Here is a 19,556-nt window from a genome sequence, read left to right on the forward strand (position 1 = left end):
GAAGCAGAGCGGTATCGTTTCGTGTCTGGGAGACAAAGGCCTACAGCAGTTTCACTCCGTCCTGTTTTAATCATGTCGGTCTACCTGATGCATAGATTATTGACCAGTCACGTGTTCATTGATACTTATAGGATAACAGATACTTATACAGCACAACATGATTAATGCAGCAATTTTGTGAACGCTTTTAAGCTGTGTTACAGCCATGATTTCTCAACTTCACCTTTTTTGCCAACGGCATCATATCCCGACATTATACCATTACACACAGCTTTTGAAACAGTTTGTGATTTTGGCTGTGTATAAACACGATAACTTTATGTTTGATAGAGGCTTAGCCGTGAATTCACTTCTTGCAATATTAATGATCGAATTCCTGTCAGCATAAAATGATACACTTTAGATACAATCTAGGTAAGATATACAATTTAGATATGAAGTCAGAATTATACTCAAATTGAAATAGTTTTTTCAGAATAAACACTTAGTCTTGAAAATTTCTAGCAATGAAAGTGCTTTTTATACCCTGGCGGTCAACATGCTCCAAAAACTCAAAGTGTTTTATTCTTGAAGCAATTTCACAACGTGATAAAGAACTTCAGTCTCACCCACTGGTCCAGTATTCATATCCATGGTTGGTTTGATGTGTGAATGGTATAACCACGTTAAACAATTAGGATCGCCCGCAGCCGGAGTGCCTTCTTGCGAAACCACCCAAATATAGGTCTGGGTTTTCCCTGGTGCTACATAGTCATCGGCCTTGCCAGCTCCAGAAGTTGAATCAGCGTAGAGTGCACCTTCTGAGGCTTTACTGTAGAACACAGTGTGCGGATGCATTGTGTAATTTCGACTTGCAAGGTTCTGTAAAAGATTCAACAATAAGATGCTAGACGTTGATTTTTGGTAGCTTGACATCCAAGAAAATAAAACTGACATGCTAATATAACACATTTCATAACAGATAGCAAATAGAAGGCACATTTTGGGGTTTTCTCTTGGAAATCAAGGCAAGATACCACGGCCTTTGTTGCTTGTTATGTAGACGACATTGCTTGAATGAAGTCTAACCAGTGTGAAGTATAGAAGCATTTGTGAATCTATATAGTTACAAGCATCTATGCTTCGGCATTTAACAATAATGGCACCAACTCCAGAGGGGTTCATCTGTATATCCAAATTGTATTCTTTAGAAAAAATGTATTAAATACCTATCATTTCTTAGGGTAAGCAAGGAGGCATATTGGAAGCATTCAATAGAAAAGGATCATCATCATGATTACCCAACGATGTCTTCTATGGCACAAAAATGCAGAATAAGCAAATATGTATCGAATACCTTGAATACTATGATCAGCACATCTCCTTGCTCTCCTTTCAGTACTGGGCCGAGTAATCCAAAACTTTCATCACGTGGTTTCTGCTTTGTGAACGATCTGTCAGTATATTCTCTATAGACAGCTTTGTCGTAGATCTTCCCAATGCGGTTTGGGGATTTCTTGGTAAATGTTGCTGCATGGCTGAAGAGTCAAACAATATCATTATTATTTATTCCACAATTTCGTATCTGATTTAGGTGTTCACTTTGAAATCGCAATTTATTCTGAAATTTTCTCAACTGCGCTGATTTTTTTGTTTCGATGCGACTTCTTTCAGCTGTCAGAGGCTATGGTAATAAAGTTACATCAAAAGCATTTCATTGTCAAGTGCAAGACACACTGCACACTACTGAAATAACAAGAATACAACTGTAACTAGTCTGCTAGACACAGTTGTGATCAGTGTTCAGTGCAGTGCTATACATGATGATTGCGTAAGACTGGCTTCACAACAGTTACCTGGTGACCCGGGGAGGGGGGGGGGGGTAACCCAATTATGGCCTGACAGGGGGATCCGGTCAGGGTCAAAGAGGGCCAAGGATAAGATTTTAAAAAATTACCCTCAAATGGTAGTATTTTTGAAAAAAACCCTCAAACGGTAGCATAAAAACCGAAATTATTTCCTTGGTAGGCTCCATTCCTTTATGCTCCCCTGGTCCTTTTTTGACAAATTTTCCACAATTGATTGTTGTTGTTTCGTGAAAGATAAATCTTGTTCATTATCTATAACAAATCGCAAGCTAAACTGAGCAGTTTAGTTCAGTCAAACGGTAGCATAAAAACCGAAAATGGGTCATTTGGTAGCCATTTGGTAAGACCCTCAATCGGACTGGACCCCCTGTCAGGCCTTAATGGGGGGTATCCCCCCTCCCCCGGGGCCTGGTGATCACAATAGACGGAAAACTTGGTGTTGCAATTCAGAACTATCCAGGTCTACACACCAAAGTGTAAATAGAAATTGATATGTATTCAAGGAGAGTCCCTAAGAAGATTTACATTGCCATCATGAGGTCATGACAGTCGACAGTTTTCTATACGGATGACGTCATATGCATATATTTGCTGTTTTCTTTTGAAAATGATAAGATGTATGTGATCATCTATTTAGATTCCTCATTAAATTATTCCTTTCAAAGAGTTAGTTGACGTTTGGAAAAAGAAATATGTAATTTCTTCATAGAGATGGAGGGAAAAAATGATTTGTTGGCATTTCAGCGTCATTCTGACGTTATTGAAAGTTGACTTCATATCTCAGGATAAAGTGCCACATTTCGCGCAGACACCTGTCTAGATCGGGCACTCTCCTTTATTAAATTTCTTGAGATTTCTTGGTTTTTATCATTAATAGTCACACTCGTATGCAAGGGCAGCATTAAACTATTTTTAAACCTAAAAATATTTCCGAACCAATGTTTAGGTTGTTGGATGACTGTCCAGATTCAAGCAATATAAATCTGTCAGTCGAATATTTGAAGTCGATTTTCAAATAGTTCTTTGTGAAAATGTTTAGTTCTTTTTCGTGTGTTCTTTTGTGATTGTGCTTTTTAGGAAATTGTCCATTCTTGCTACGCCAACTAATGTAAATATTTTTGGGTTAAGAAACGATGCAGTCTGAAAAGTTCCGCTTTACTTACGTTTTAAAAATAATAAATTTGGAAATCACAGCCCAGCACAGCCTAATCTGCATGGCTAAACTCTTAAAAAATACCACAACTGCAGGAGTAAATTCCTTCTGTGCAGAAGCTAAAATTCGATCAAACGGAAGATTTGGAATCGAAGTCATCAACTGCTACGAGAACAAAAAACATGGTCTCTTGATTCTAAAGAAAATCGATCATGGAATTCTTTTTCTTCCATCAGTACCGGAAAATGCGCTTTTACTCACGCACCTCTCAGATATCGATTCTGCTCGCAGCAAGGGCTATTGCAAAGCAGCATGAACGCAACTGAAAATCTGTCTGTGTGCGTCGTTAGCTTCATTTTTTCCCCATATTTTCAAATTTTGAAGTCAGAACGTCAACAAACGACCTGTTCAGTGCATTCATCAGGTTTTTCAACTACATACATCGATGCCAATGCAAAGATCTCTTTCTATGGATACAAAAAACTCAGAATCCAGACAGTTCATAGTAGGCCTTATCCTGTGAGCACAGGGACGCGCAAAAGAATTGAAGATTACCCATAATCAGGAGAGAAATTGACAAAGTTAAAAGTATATACATAAAAGCGTAGCCTCTTTCCTCCTGTCACATATTTTCCATACGAAATCCATACTAACACCACCTATTATGGGTCATCCAAGTAATTTGAGGGGTTAAAGCAACTTATAAGAACAAAGCCACGATAAAACATATACATATGTGTATTTAGGTATTTGTGCTGGTGCTGCCATATCCAAATTAGACTGTCGTGAATTGTTTTTGCTGGCAACTCTGCTAAAAGCCGTTAGTTTGTTTTTTTGCTGCTACAAAGCACTCTTAAGCTTCCCTGCAGGTCTTTACAATTATCTGTGAAAATAGCATCTTTTTTCTCTGAAGATTTTTGTAGAGATCTCTTAGACTTACTCCATGAGCCTCTGTTTCGCTACTGCCTCTGTTGTAGCGTCCGTCAAGTGAGGCAGTAGCGAATCAGAGGCTCATGGAGTAAGTATAGAGGACTCTTACCCATCTTACCCGCAGCAATATGAAGCTTATTGATTCAACCCTGCCTTCTGGACGTGGGCATGTAAAAGAGTTCTGGGTATCAATTGAGTATGAATACTAAAAGTGTGGCCTCTCTCCTCTTTTCCACATGAAATTTTAGAAATACTTTGTTGATGAAAAATACAGCGAGATATGGTTTTAACCAAGGGTGCATAGTTCTTTTCGAACAGTGTGCGAGTTCTTTTACAGCAATAGGATTTTTTGGGATTTTTTTAAAGCAAAAGGTTTTTTGCTAAAGGCGTACGAGATTTTCTTGGAGTGATATGCCCCCGGTTCTCTACTCAAATACTTGAAATCCCCGTATTGCCCCCCCCCCCTCGAAAAAGCCCTCCACCTTGAAAAAGCCCCCACCTTTGAACTACAAATTGTCAGTAAGCCCCCTCACTTGAATAAGCCCCCACTGCTACCGTAGATTCTAGAATTGGACCCCTTAATTTGTTGATTTTTGGTCCTCTCTGAGGTTGTCTTTGGCGCGATATGATAAAATAAACGAGATATTTTGATATTGTAGCAAATAAGAAACACCGCAATGCGAAGAGAATGAGCAACAATAAATACACGTAAAATAGTGAAGGTTAATTTCCGCCCCGGCATACGGGGCTTCATCTTTTTTGCTCTGTTTATTTTTGCGGTGTTTCTTATTTGCTACATTTTCATCGATTCTTCGCCGCAAGAACTCCTTGGAGTCTATCGAGCAGACTGCCATTCACACTCATTTTTAAAGTCCCTTCTTCGTATAAGCCCCCCCCCCCTCGAATAAGCCCCCATCCAAAAAATATCAAATATAAATAAGCCCCAGGGGGCTAATTCGAGGATTTACGGTTTTGGGGTGGGGGACACCAAAAAAAGTAGCCTGTCGCCTGTCAACTCTCTGTCGCGTCAACTGTTATTTCTCTCCCTTTATTCTCTCTTCAAGTTACTCAAAAGCCTTGGGAAAAACACGAATTTGGCCAAAGGAAGGGATGCAATATTGCGGAAAATTAGAACGATAGTAGGCTTGGTATATATGACGCGGTAGATACAATATACAGAAAGTCATATTCGTAACACAGCTAACTCTTGGCCTGGAAAAGCGATGATTCGTTAATTTCCCTAAAAAAGCTCCTTGGAACGTATGACAAGAAGTTAATTAGAATATTTATCAGTTATGTATTTACATACCTATCTGCATCGAGCGCAATGCCATTGCGTATGTTCAATGCAGCTGGCGCATAATCCCAAATGGTGTCAATGACAGCAACGTAATGAACTCTTCGCTTTCCGTCGACATTTTGCAAGCAGAAGAAAGCCAGGTACCAGTGGAATATGAAATTAAAGTGCATCGCTTCCTCTTTTAATGTGAAATGTTGGTAAAGAAAAGCGCTTTGTTACAGCAGCAAAGGATCCGTTGGCTCACAGCAAGAATGATGACAGTTGAATAAACAGAAACTTTTGTCTTGTTTTTAAAGGCGTATGTTTTATATGGAGCATGGCATGGAACCAGTAGGGAGGGATGGCAACAGACTGACCTCGACTGGTCCGAGGTGCATATCACTTTTGCAATAATAGCAATATGAGTTCCGCCAAAGTTGTACGGGATTTGCATAGAGTTATTTGCCCCTCAGCCTCCTCCAGGTAACTTTTCCAAAACCGATTTGAAATAGGGTCTATATATGAAGCCTGCTATCATACGACGATATAAAATGGGGCTCATTATTCCACAACTTAGGGTGGATTTTATTCAATTTATTCTTAAGTTTTCATGGTGTAAGAAAAAGAAATTTATCTCTTTTGCTTGAAAACACTTTCTATTGTGTATAAATAATGGATTTTGTGTATTAAAATTGTGTATAAATAATGGATTTATGGAGTAAGCCTGGTACCCATACATACCCAGGGTACCGTGTACTGTAAATCCTCTAATAAGCCTCTGTAGAATTTAAGGAGGGGGGGGGGTGCTTGCAATTATTTCTCCCGAACTTGATCTAAAATGAGATTGTTGGAAAATCCATTCCAAGACGTAAATCGTCAGTTCTTTACTCATAGTCATCAATATTAACTTATCGAAACTTTTCTGATTCAATGCACGAGGTCGACTGGCGTTGGGTTATTGGGAATCCACCTACCGCCTAAATTGAAAGCGAGCATCGATTTCATGCACTTTCACTTGTGCTGCATTCTTTGATACTTGCCAGAAACCTCATGGGACTACGCAAGGTTACAGCGAATGTAATTTTCACGAGGCATTGGCCCCTCGTTTAATACGAAATTTCAGCAAGCACAGTCAACGGCAAGGCAATCCAATTTCTCTCGGCCATGTTGGTTTTGTCCGAGGGCTCAATTTACCAACGAAGGAAGATTTCCTGTTCATGCATATCACTGCCAAGTAAGAAATAAAATTCCATTTTCTTCGTCACCATCATAACCTTAACCTTAAATGTATTGTTTAGAACAAATTGTTTTGTTTCCATGATTTACATCCTAATGATTCCGAGCGCGTTAAAGTTGTCTTGCTTTGCAGCTGTCTTGTGTTGCTCATTTTGTCAGCCAGAAAAGTTCTTTGCGCATATTTACTTACATAGATTATCATGCATATGTCTAAACGGCATTGCTACTTTTTCTTGTTTGCTGGTGAACAGCTAGCTCGGGAGTTTTTCAGCAAAACCGCGAATTTTGGCGTCTGGATCGCAGCTGGATTTCAAAACCGTGCTTAATTGGAGAATATGGTCTATCAATTCCAGGAAATATGAATCAGGGACGCCTGCACAAGATTAGGGCAGGAGGGGCAGTGTTGGTGTTGGGGGCAAATCGTAGAATTTTTCTTTTAACACAATCGAGTATCAAGATATCTAAAAGCGTTTTTCTTATACATTCTCAATAAGAAAATATCTCATATTTTAAAGAATATCTTCTCAACTTTGCTGGATCGTGTTCAGGGGACTATAGATTAAAAACTCCATAATTTGTAAAACTGAAAATGCACGCTCTATCACTCCCTGAAACTGATCATATATCTTTAAGTCGTGCCTAGTTACCTTGTTCTCGACATTGTGACCATTTCGATTTAGAATTTTCTAGATTTAATGCATTCGTATAAGGTCTTGATGGTAACTTTATGGGGAGGGATTATAATGAATCGTTCAAATCGTTCTAGAAGTGGAATTTATGATAAATAATGGGGCATGAAAAAGACATGATAAGTTGATTAAGCTGATAACAGCAATTGACGAGACACACCCCCAAGTCGTGTTGATCAAAGCTTGTTAGGTGATCAACGGATGCAAGCATAGCAACCCTTTATAGCGGATCCTTTTAATGAGAATGAGTAACACTTTTTTGCACCAAGCTTTTCGGACCTTTTGCAAGCCTCGAAGCTTTGAAAGTATCAGTTGCAAAAGTTTTTATTACAAAACATTTTCATCAAATATTCAATACGACTTTCAGATGACGCGGGCCTTTTTAAACCTTGACAGGCTTTGAAAAATTGTCTGTATGACAAGAAAGCAGTTTTCCTGGACCCATATATTGGTGGGCTATAGCCTATTCTGTATTGTAAAGCCATAAGATACTCGCCATCAAAGTGAAAAAGGATAATGAGGTTTTGTTTGATCGTTGTGAAGAAAATGATGTCGAATGTGTATCCTTCTTTCCATCAGATATCAGTTCAGTTGTTTAGTTTCTGATAATCCTTTATTTCTTCAGCGCAAATTTTGGACATATTAAAGAACGAACATAAATGTTTATGGAAAAAATTTCGGACATCTTTTTTTGAATAGAAAATCTTCCGAAGGTAGTAATCTCTTTATTAATGCATCTTTCTCAAATTACTGATGGAAACTTTTCCACTTACGATAAATAATTGATAGTAGATGTTGGATATCATGCTTTTTTCTTCTGTAAGTGTATTTTGCCTTCGAGTCTGGGTCCCAAAAAGACCGCTGCATTATTTGCTCTTAAAGACACGGCATAGTGACTGATCGACAATTATTTAAGGAAAGACAAGTCCTCTACAATGAGTTTATAATGGGTCTTCACTCGATCTCACTGTGTATTGCATAATGGTTTCTTATCGTAGTGAAAGCTAGATGGAACTACGATCAATCGTAGTCAAGACTTTGTGATTCAGAGCTCTTTAGATGAGAGGCTTTAGATGACTCGAGACTCCCAAAGGCTTGAAGATCAGTTTTTCGTAGTAATTTTGTCAAAGTTCACCATGCGATATTTTTTACAGCTGCTTCAACTGTGTCTGGTCGTCTCTGACACTTACTAAACAGAGTTCAAATGTGAACCATGAGGTAAAACAACCCACCTTGTGGAGAAAATCAAGTAATGCTAGCGGAAAATTACTGCTTAATTATAAGCATGGCAATCAGCTGCAGAATATTTCGTTGCAAGCAAAAATTTTCTTTGATTATGTCAAAATAACCTTTTCTCGCGTCAGTTGATTTTTTGTTTGATATAAAATCTTTTGAAAGTTGAATAGCTTTTGAAATTGTTCTGTTCTCAAGAAAATCGAGACAGCAAATTTTGTCCACAGCTTTTCTCCACCAGTCGTCAGAAATTTTGATGAATTTTTAGAAAAGCTGTCAGCTTCAGATTTTGCTAAATAGCGAGAAAATTTGTGTGTATTCAACCTAAGGTTTTAAAACTCCCCTCAGATATTAGTACTTCAACCCACTTTGATGATTAGGATGAGAAAATAATAGAATACAGTTATGACTCATGTATGTCGCTATCAACAAAACGCTGTGTTGAGAAAAAAAGTAAAAGAAAAAAAATCAAACACTCACGCATCTTTCTCTAAAGGATTAGAATTGAGTTCATTGATTCCATGTGGTGCATAATCCCAAGAAATATCGACAGTTGCGACGTAATAATATTTTGTTTTCGCTAGTGATTGCAGCCCTGTTTGAAGGAGCAGTGTGATGAAGGCAGCGCTTTGAAATAGACAGCGTCTTCTCATCTTGAAAGATAAGTTGTTCCTCAGTTGCCTTCTTGTCTGTGGTGGATGCAGTATCTGAGATTTTGCTTGCCGTCTTCACTTGTTGATATCAATGTTGTAAATTATTCATGACTATGAGAAGCGTAAAAAAGACAGCGCAAGTACGGAACAGTTATGAATGCTCCAGCTGTTGCCAGAGGACGCTTGTGTCGACCAGAATGAAAGAAGATTTTGAAACTCTGTTAAGATTTGGGCAGGAATGGGGCATCTGTCATATGTTTGTGTTAGCAAAAATTGTGCGTATACACTCGTGTCGTACATTCCGCGACATTGCAGTTTTTGTAATTTCCTTTGTTTATGAAAATATCTCGGTTTTTCTTCACAACAACATTTTGTTGCATAACTTCTATAGTAAGAAGTTGCTTAAGACAAAATTTGAGTCAATCCCTAAGAAATCCAAGAGCTATAATGGTATTGTTAGAAAAGCTGGCAATTTCAGCTCGAAATCTGAACTTTCTCTTCATAAACTTTCTGAAGCCTGCAGTACGTCTGCACACACTGTTTAATTCAACTCTTTCCGTCTGGTATATACAACATTTTTGCTAAATAGAAAATTTAAGATTAATATTTTAATTAGTATTATAAAAGTTGGAATGACGTAAGTTTGCTTACAATGAAGCAATATATTAATGTTTCTTGGGTTTTTAAATTCATTGAAAGTCATTATTTCTGTTAAAAATGCGAACTTCAGACTGAAATATCCAAACTTGCTCAAATGGCCTAAACATTATTCTTCTCTATCACCACCTAAGTCGGCAGAGAGGAATTGCAATCAAACTACAAATTACAGGTATATATCGTTTAATCTTTAAATCATCTGATATCATCTGATATCATAAGGTTGAAGATAACTTTCTTGGACACATTTCTTAGTATTCCCACAAGACTCAAGGCGGCGCAAAAGAGCGTACAAATAGACTGTTCATTGGAGCCTCGTTGCAGAAAATAAGCCTCTGAATAAAACACGACTCAGTTTTGAACACGGATACAATAGACTTATGCCAATAGGAAAAAAGTAATTTAAGTGGGTTTAGTTTTGGCCAGTCAGTGCCCCAAGCCTTCCATGTGATTGGTAGAAGTGAAATCTGAAGTTAAAATGTGGAGTGTTTTTGATTAGGAGGAAAAAGACAAGCGAAAGATTCAAATTTACTTCAAAGTTTATTGGAAGTGGACGAATAACTGCTTATCATGGCAAATTATGGACAAGAATTCTGCTGAGTGAGGATTTCTCTCAGAGTTCAGTTGCTCGGTGTGACATTGTTATAATAATATGCTGTTGTTTCTGTAATTCTAAATTCGCTGAGGTTGTTGTTGAAGTTTTCATAAAAATACCGGACTAGGTCACACCTGATCCGGATAAACAATACCTGACTAGGTCACACGAGTAGTTTTCTCTTATTGCAAAATCTTAGGTTCGGTGCTTGTTATTGTAGCAGATCATTGTCATGTGCAAATTCTCACACTAAAATTATATCTAATCTTTATTCTTCTTCTACTGCCCTGTGTAGATAGGGTATTAATTGCTTATTCATGTTTACTAACAAGTATTACTTAATTTAGAGTAACACTGTGTCGATTTTCTTATACCTTATAGCTCATTATCCTAAGTAGTGTGCGCTTTTCGTGTTTCCCGATGCCTCAGCTGAACTAGCCAATGGTTTAATTGTTCTCAAACCCAAGAAATTTCTCACGCACTCAGTAAAAGCACTCAGTAAGAATCGAAAACCAAGAGCAAGACGACGAAAAACTCTTAATTTGTGGACTATATCAAATTTTTGGAAAAGTGCTTTTTAAGAAAGATAGTAATTGGATCGGCAAAAGTAAAACACTTTTCCAGCCCAATAAGTTGATTTTTAGATTTTGCATAAATTGGTACACAGATGCTTGATACTTCGTCGAATTTAGCTGCTGCAGTTTGAACACAAATGCCCGTGTTTGCAGTACAGCCAGCATTTCAAAACTTAATTCTTCACGATCTATGAGATGTAACTGAAGGATTATCCAATCCAAGTTTCTTGTACTAAATAGGAGACCGATAAGGATGGTGTAATTCAAATCTTTGTATGGCTTAGAACCACAATGGATAGCTCACAGTGAGACATCCCCCTTGGAAAAATTTCATTGTAAAACGTCATTGTCAAATTTTCTCATTTGTCTGCAAATAAAGGATGCTTCACCAAATTTGTCGGCAATGGGATCAGAGCAGCCCCCTTGAGCACAATAGACAGCGACGGCCCTGTCATTCCTTTTGCTCTGCTTTTAGAAAGCTTTTTTGGAAAGATTCCGGATAAAGGTGATGCCAAGATGTAATAATCGGTTTATGATTAAGTCGTGTGATCTTGCCATATTTATTTACAAGTATACCACGTGTTGTCAGAATCACATGCATTTAGCTTATACATTTATTTTGCACCAGTATTTGGAAATTGACCGTCACCCCAGTTGTCAAGTCGGGTTCAAAAACTTATATAAACAATAATAGGCCCATTTTTGTAATCTCTGGTTTCAAGGAGAACGACAAACGTACGACTACTTCTTTGAGTATATTTAAAATGATTAAGGTTCTACAGAAAATCAAGCAGCTTGTTGCACGTTTTACTCCATAAGTAACACAGACCTCTGGCACAAAGTCAAAGCAACAATATCAATCAACTTTTCTCAACCTTCAGAAAACTTCCCAAAATTTTGTATTGATAATAAAATTACATGCATATGGAATATAGGAAAACTGGAGATTTGTTTTAGATAAATTTTTCTTAAATAATATAAAGCAGTTCTACTCTCTAAATTGGCAACGCTCGAAAATAGGAAACGTTGTCTATGGTATTCCTCAAGGTTCTTCTAGGACCCTCTTTTTCATGCACTTGAATGCCTTGGAAAAGTGTGTGAAATTCTCCAAGGTCAGCAATGAGAAAAGTACACTATATGAAATTTTCTTGATAAATTATGAAATCCCATGAAAAAAGCCTCTTCTGGCTTCTCTATATCTGACTTTAAATCACAGAAAAGTTCATATGATTAGTCTGCCTTTGAAATTCGATTTAACACGTTTTTTATAAAAAGTTTTCTTCAGCTCACCTATAAGACTTTTTTAGCTATTTCCTAACTCCTGCACTACTTCAACCTACTTCACTTATGAACTAAAACGTTTCCAAACTAAAACACAAGAAATATTTCACTCTTGCAAGATTAAGTTTGTCAACTTTCTCTGGTTTCAAAGATCAAGTCCTGCACTTGCTTAGCTTTTCGAAGAATCGACCATTAATTTCTCATAAAACACTTTCTCATAAAAAACATATTCTTGACTGCATATTTGGCTAGGCCATTTAGGTAATCTTTGTGAGTTTATTCATTTCTGTCTCGCTTTTAGGAAGCTTTTCATTGAAAACTTCCGAATAAGGGGGATGTCAATATCAAAATCATCCGGTTGCTGGTTTGAGCAAGTTGTTATATCAATTTTCCAAACAGCAAGTATTTCCCGAGCTAGATGCATTCATTCACAGAGACGACCTTTGACCCCCATCTTGGAGTCAGAGGGCATGAAGAAAATGATCAAGTACCATACCCATGCATTTGACTCCAAGACGGGGGCTGCCTCACTCATAAAGAACTTTCTTTTCTTCTCCCAAACAAATTAACATTACAACATCGACATGCATGTAATTATGTTGTCTTTCTTTATTAAACTAAAGTTAATGAGACATTAAATGAAATATCAACTAGTAACTTTTAATACATTGCCTACCGTCAAAAGCAACCCGTATCTTCCGGAAAGCCCCTTCTCAATTGTACCCCCTCTCCTCCCAGACATGTAACGATATTCAAACAAATGAAATGCAGTCTATATTTGTTATCATATGTGCATATGGTATTTGTTGATTTATATCATAAAGCAATAGAAATATGCAGTTGGGGTTTTAGGGACTGCGGGGCCCGGGGCCAAAAACATCTGCGGCGCCCTTGTTCTTTTCAATTTCCTTTTCTTTTTAGTTGTGGGGCCTCTTTTGGCTATCATAAGCGCGGGGCCTGGGGCCATGGCCCCCCCTGGACCCTCCTTAAAACTGCCACTAAAAATATGACATAATTGATCTTTGCTTGTACAATTTTCCATCGCTACGACAATAGATGGACCATTGACAAAGAAGTGTAGAACAGGGGTGGAGTGCTCTCAACATAGCAAAGGAGGCTCTTGCAAAAAATGTTGCTAAAACAATAGCAAAATTAGAAGGTGGCTTCTCTTCAGCATAAAGAAGCCCCCCCTAAGCCCTGTTGTAGGTCTAAAGTGGGTTTTTAGACCTATCTGCTCTTGTTAAGGCTAAAAGGTAGACAATGCAAAGTTGTTCATAACGCGTTGTTTATCCAGCCAAAAATGGTCCAGCCATTATCAATGGTCCATTGCATGTTTAATTTTCACTCAACGTTAAAAATTCCCAAGGAACGTTGTTATGTATTTGCTCCGAATATGTTGGAGAACTCGAGTGAAAAATTGTTAAAACAACAACCCTTAACTGACAACTAACTGTTTCCATAATCCTTTGCAAAAATTGGTCAAAAAATATGTTATCTCCCCCCCCCCCTCTCCAAGAATTCGATCACCTGGATGCCCCTGGAAACAACCGATATGGCTGTATCAGATGATTATTGTCCAATAATTTCTATGCATTCCATGTTAACCGCAGATCCATTTACAGAATGGTGATATCCTTGACTTGGTGGATGTTTTAAGACTTGCGCTAGTTCCAAGTTTGGAGACAAGCATAGAGGACGAGATGGCATTGAAAGCTGTGTTACTATTTCAGGCCATTTTGGTGCTGTTATTGTGGCCATGCGAATGCAAAACAAGGGTCTATTACATTGGTGCAGTTGATTCCCTATGGGACTACGCTCCGTCAGGCCTCAACATGAAAACAGGACGGCCTTTGAACCAGGATCCGTGAGTTTTCCCTTGCATAATATATCTTGACTTTCATCGCTGCAAGTCATCTAGCCTGGAAGTATTAATCCAACGTTTTTGTTCAATACATAATGAATACGTTTAATCATCGTATTAATCCTTGCCATTACTAGCATTTGGCCATTTTCGCAAATCATTTGTTGGTTATCGCCAATTCTATCTGCTGTGCCAACTTTAAGGGGGTTACATTGCAGGATGTAATGCTAGGAGAAGAACAATGGGAGCCTGGGGCAATGATGGCCCAACCTCTGAACCACACAACTTTGCCCGGCGTATCCACTCTCATTCAGAGGTGTAGCAAAGCTCATCCGGAAAACCCCTGAGAAAGGTGCAATTCCTTTCTTCAAACCTAGAACAGGAAAACATGGAAAAGGGGGTACCATTTGGAATCTGGAAAAAATCACTGAAATTGGTTGTTTTCAAAAGCCATTCGAGGCCAAAGATTCTTTTGAAAGAGTCCCACCGTAATGTGATTCAATAGAGCCCTTAAGAAGAAGATGAGATTTTTGTATGTTAAGTCATTTGCAATTTATAATAGAAATTTTGACTGTTTTGTTCTACAATGTGTTTTTTTTTCACTAATTACCATTCTGGATACCCTGAGTACCAGGCAAACCTGTAAACGTCAGAAGAAAGAGATCTTCTTTATATTTCTTGGGTGAGCTCGGGTACACCACTCAATGAAAGTGGACACGCCGGGCAACTTTTTACCCTTGGCCGCAGTTCCCCAACCCAGGGGCGTTGTAGCTAGGCGGGACACCAGGAAAATTCCTGGTAGGCCCCTTTCAAGCTAGTTTGTAATACCCAAGAAAATGTTTAATATAAACAAAATCCTTGGTGAGAAAATGTCTCACTTACATGTAGTCTCAAGTTCACAGTTTAGAATTAGAGGATGTCATCATATACAAACAGGCTTCTGTGAAAGAGATGCCTTGAATATGAATAGGGCCACCGAGAGGGGGAAAGGACGGACAAGCTGTCCCAGCGCCTCGAGAACTGAAATCTAAGAAACGCAACAAAGTATGCCTAAAAATTGCAAAACGTGGTAAGCGACTGTAAAAACATTCTGGCATCTTTGAACTTTGCTGTATGGTTTCCAGGTAGGTACCTTTTTTGTGGACCTGTGGTTTGTGATTGGAGATGTCAAACAAAAGAATAGGCTTCCTTATGATCATCTTCTCCCGACCCTCTTTTAGGAGCCACAACGCCCCTGCCCCAATCTAGTGCAGTTTTACGGAAATGATTGTTTAAATGTTCCTCTTTTTCAGAAAAGCATCTGTCTTTACCATGAAATCCAAAGATCGCATTGGAAAAGTTTACAAGAAAACGGTATACCGCGAATTCACGGACAAGACATTCACAGAGCGGAAGCCACATAGAAAGGATCTAGGGATTCTTGGTCCTGTTATAAGGGGTGAAGTTGGTGATGTGCTGTTGATAGTTTTCAAGGTATGTGCTTGAAGTTTTTGCACGAAAATCAAAAGGAAATACCTGTAAAGGAAACGAAATACCTGTTTATTAAGGGAAATTTGAACCTTAAAGAAAAATATCTAAATCTTGTTATTGGAAAGTGGAAGCACTGTCTATTGTTAGTTGTATCATGTCCAACGGGGTTAAGATGGATTAGAAAATAAGGGCAAGGAAAGTTCTCTATTATACCAATAGATCACATTTTTGATTTTGATCTACAGGCTGATTGCTTCTATGTTCTCTGAAATCCCTCTCAGCTCTGTCTTGTTCTTTGCTTTCCCCCGTCTCCAGTCCTCTTCTTCGCTCCTCTCCTTAACTCTCCTCCTCCGAATTTTAAGGGGTGAATTTTGTGTGAATCACTTTATAATGTATGTTTTACATGCAATTCAGGGCCTAGTTCGAAATTTTTCCAAAACTGCACATTTCCTTTGAAAATCCCAACCATAACGCTGGTAGTCTGTATAGGAAAACCCGGGGAATTTACTTGAAATGGGGTTCAACAAGCCCCAGCAGCTTTGTACTGCAGCTACTAAGCCGTTTATTTGCTTTATTTCAAAAGCGCAAACATAAAAAGATGTTTTAACAGAAACTTTTTAGCATGATTATTTGGCAGTTGTTTAAGTCAAGTTGTATCATTAACAGTTTGGAAATAAAATTAACCTTTTTTAATAAAAATATTTTCATATCGAATTTTGGCCCATAAGTCTGTTACTCTTGGGCCTCGTTAATCATAAGTTTGTGCAGATGGTAAACTGTGTGCGGGCGTGATGGAGATTTGGGGAGCAAAGCTTTCAAGTTTCTGTCTTATTGTCATTTTTATTATGAAATATAGGCATTGCAACAGGGATTTGTTAAATTTTCAACGACTGCTGAGAAATGCTTACAGCATGCTCACGGGAGCGCAAACTTATTTTAGATATCGCCTTATGATAGTATTAGTTTAGTCACTTTGTTCCATTTCACAAGATTTTTTTTATCCACTTTATTTAATGTTGGTTTACAAAATAATAGCTAATAAACAGCTAATTAAAACCAACTTGTAACAATAACAAATATAACTAAGAGAAATTGTGATGTTTACAAGTATCCAATATTAGAAATACATGGTGTGCATAGTCTACACGAGCAAGTAAGATGAATTTGTTTAATTTTAGCTTTGAATACTTTACAATTTTCTGTCGATCGAATGTCTAATGGTATAGAATTCCACAATTCATTACATCTATAGGATATTGTATCTAGCATTCATATATGGGGCGATTCTGACATTTATCTTTTTACCTGCTTCATTACATAAGTTTTTTATATGTTTTTCAAAGTTTAGTTTGCTGTGTAAAGTTATTCCAAGTACTTTGGCCTTTTTCGTCTCTTCGATTGTGGCATTCCCTATTTTAATATTTGCTTTTTCAGTTCTGGTTTGTTTATGTTCAAATATCGTAAAGTTACATTTGTCTTCATTTAGTAACAATGAATTATCCTTAAACCATTTATTTAGAGTTGCTACTTCTGTTTCTAATTTATATATTATATCATCAACATTTTTACCTACTGTCCATATTGTATTGCCATCAGCATAATTACAAAGATTTTCTGCTGTTTTAAAATTTGTTACCAAGATTGGTCATGTTATTTGTCAGTATTTTTGTAATACGTGATGTGTACAAGTCTTTTATTTTCCCCAGAATATGGCGCAACTGAATTTTACGATGCATCCACATGGCCTAAGTTATCTCAAGTCTTCCGAAGGCTCCGTTTACAAGGACAATACCATAAATGGTATGGATAGAGCAGTACCACCTGGTGCCACTTACATTTATACCTGGAAAATAAACCCCGAAAATGGACCGACTAAAGGAGATCAACCTTGTATTGCATCCGTTTACCATTCACATGTAGCTGTGCCACATGATATAAACACTGGACTTATTGGTAGGTGTTACATGGTTTACATGTATTCAGGGAAGCCTGCACGCGAAGAGAGCAATGGGGCAAAGCGCCAAGAAAAAGGGCAAAATGATATTAAAACGAAGAAAAATATATTAATTCCGTGTGGGCAAAGGGGGCTACTGCTCCCACTACTCCCACTGCTCCCACTGTTCCCTCCCCCATGGCGGAGGCGTCCTTTTTCCAAGTAGGAAATAAATTTTGAGGCATCGACTTTGGTATATTAAAACATGGTCATAAATTTTTGGAATTGATTTTTAGCATAACCTCAACTTCTGGGGTATCATTCCAGTAAAAAGGTAAAATGTTTTATTTACTTAATTGAGTTGCTGGATTTTTGCAAATTTGAATTAAACTTAAGGTTATGCATTTCCTATCTTAACTAAGTTTTGGGATAGGATTTTTGGAAAATTTGTTGATTTCAGGGTATGTTCTCCCATTCAAAACGGCACATCAACGTCCTCTGCCTATTTAAGTTACCCTCTGGGATAGTTTTCCAAATTTCCTGTTAATGATTTTTATAAAGTTTTTGTCATAGACACAGGAATCGGGAGGCACAGGGGGTACATGCCTCTCCCTGTTTTTCAGAAACAGTGGCAAAGTACCTACTTGCAGCTTACAGAGTCGCCTCTATTTTGACTACATGTGCCCCCCCCCCCCCCACTTTTGAAATGCTTCCTACCTCTGCGGTTTTTGTTTTTTGATATCGACTACAATCAAAGTTAACATAAAATCGTCTAAGGTCAATTTTTTTATATCATTAGGCCTTCTGCTGGTTTGCAAGAAAGGAAGTTACGACAAACCCCCAGAGAGGGAGATGTTTCTAATGCAAAATGTATTTGATGAGAACAAGAGTTGGTACATAGATGAAAACCTGATTCTCAATAACATCGACCCAAAAACGATAGACAAAGAAGATGAAGATTTCATGGAAAGTAATCTAATGCATGCTGTAAATGGCAGATTTTTTGGAAATCTGGAAGAATTGAATGTCTGTTATAATAAAAAAGTTGTTTGGTATCTTGGGGTTTTAGGAAATGAAGTTGACATGCATACAGGTACGTAGCCTTAACTTGCTTGTATAACCTTTGGTCCAGAGTTATGCCCTAAATAGTATCAACAATTTCGGCCATTGTAGGTAAATCTCAAAACTTGATCATGCCTATTTTATTTATAATCATTTTTTTATATGATTCTTACCAAGTCAAAATTATAGCTATAGCTTGTGACTAAAAGAATAACTTTGATGTTTGACTGAGTTGCTTTCTTCAGATTTTACTGTGCTAGTTACTAGCAACAATAAAAGATAATTGGTTTTCTACAAATGTGATTGTAGCCTCAGAATTTCTATTCTCGATTTTCTTCTCTTAACAGCTGTATTCAATGGCAACATGCTTGAAATTGACCATCACCACACCGACTTTGTGTCCCTCTTCCCTGCTCGAACTGCCTCCGGTATCATGGTACCGAACCAGCCTGGCCGTTGGTTATTCTCGTGTAACGTTGCTGATCATCTAGACGGCGGGATGTTCGCATTTTACAACGTAAAGCGTTGCGGATACAATGGCAAAATCAACAAACCATCAGTTACAGGAAAGGTCAAGGAATATTACATCGCTGTGGAGGAGCAGCCTTGGTCTTATGCAGAAACCAATAACAATATGTTTGACGGAGGATCGCTTAACTCAGGGAGGCAAGTTTAAGAATTGTTATTATAAGCACTGTTTAAAATTTCCGATTAACTCAGAGGTAACTCTGGGTGAACGAACAGAGATACATTTTGGTAGTTTAAAGGAACCGATCTTGGGTGTACCCGGTTTAGCATACAGCGTAAACTTGAGGTAGGCTGAGCCCGGATAAATTTAATCAAGTGTAGTGTGCACACAACACTTGGTAGTCACTTACGAGCACTTCAAAAGCAACCAAGGCTTACCTTACTTTCCTATAGAAACATCTCTGGATGTAACTTGGGTAGGTTTTGTGCAATTTAAACAGGACATGGCTCTTAGTATACTAAAGGACAGAATATTAGGATCCCATCAAATAATGGTACTAAAAAAATTGTGACCCCATAGGGATGTTTTCGCGTTCCAACTTAGCTCATTGCACACCCAATGAGCAAGGGGGCA

At 38.0% G+C, this 19,556-nt stretch overlaps 2 protein-coding genes across 3 annotated transcripts in view; one reads left to right on the forward strand and one right to left on the reverse strand.

Annotated features, from left to right (window-relative positions):
* The window catches only part of LOC135683204 (hephaestin-like protein), a 21,489-nt gene extending 11,877 nt beyond the window's left edge, over nucleotides 1-9,612 (reverse strand). Inside the window, exons 1-3 of one of the 2 annotated variants that reach the window (XM_065198401.2) lie at nucleotides 8,848-9,612; nucleotides 1,337-1,517; nucleotides 609-861 (exon numbers count right to left, since the gene is read on the reverse strand). In XM_065198401.2, the coding sequence (XP_065054473.2) occupies nucleotides 609-861; nucleotides 1,337-1,517; nucleotides 8,848-9,020 (607 nt within the window). In that variant the 5' untranslated portion in view covers nucleotides 9,021-9,612. Of the gene's footprint in view, nucleotides 1-608; nucleotides 862-1,336; nucleotides 1,518-5,239; nucleotides 5,839-8,847 lie in introns of those variants that run through there. The other variant, XM_065198402.2, reaches the window with a different exon arrangement.
* LOC148959917 (hephaestin-like) lies at nucleotides 6,293-19,145 on the forward strand. Its single transcript, XM_089109458.1, has 6 exons — nucleotides 6,293-6,443; nucleotides 13,751-13,992; nucleotides 15,282-15,462; nucleotides 17,166-17,412; nucleotides 18,192-18,485; nucleotides 18,802-19,145. Exons 2-6 carry the CDS (start codon nucleotides 13,829-13,831, stop codon nucleotides 19,128-19,130), a joined length of 1,215 nt encoding a protein of 404 aa, XP_088965584.1. The 5' UTR covers nucleotides 6,293-6,443; nucleotides 13,751-13,828; the 3' UTR covers nucleotides 19,131-19,145.
* The last annotated feature ends 411 nt before the right edge of the window (nucleotides 19,146-19,556 follow it).

This window comes from Rhopilema esculentum, chromosome 7, assembly GCF_057945365.1.
Source record: "Rhopilema esculentum isolate cy_ngs chromosome 7, ASM5794536v1, whole genome shotgun sequence".
In the NCBI taxonomy this organism is placed as follows: domain Eukaryota; kingdom Metazoa; phylum Cnidaria; class Scyphozoa; order Rhizostomeae; family Rhizostomatidae; genus Rhopilema; species Rhopilema esculentum.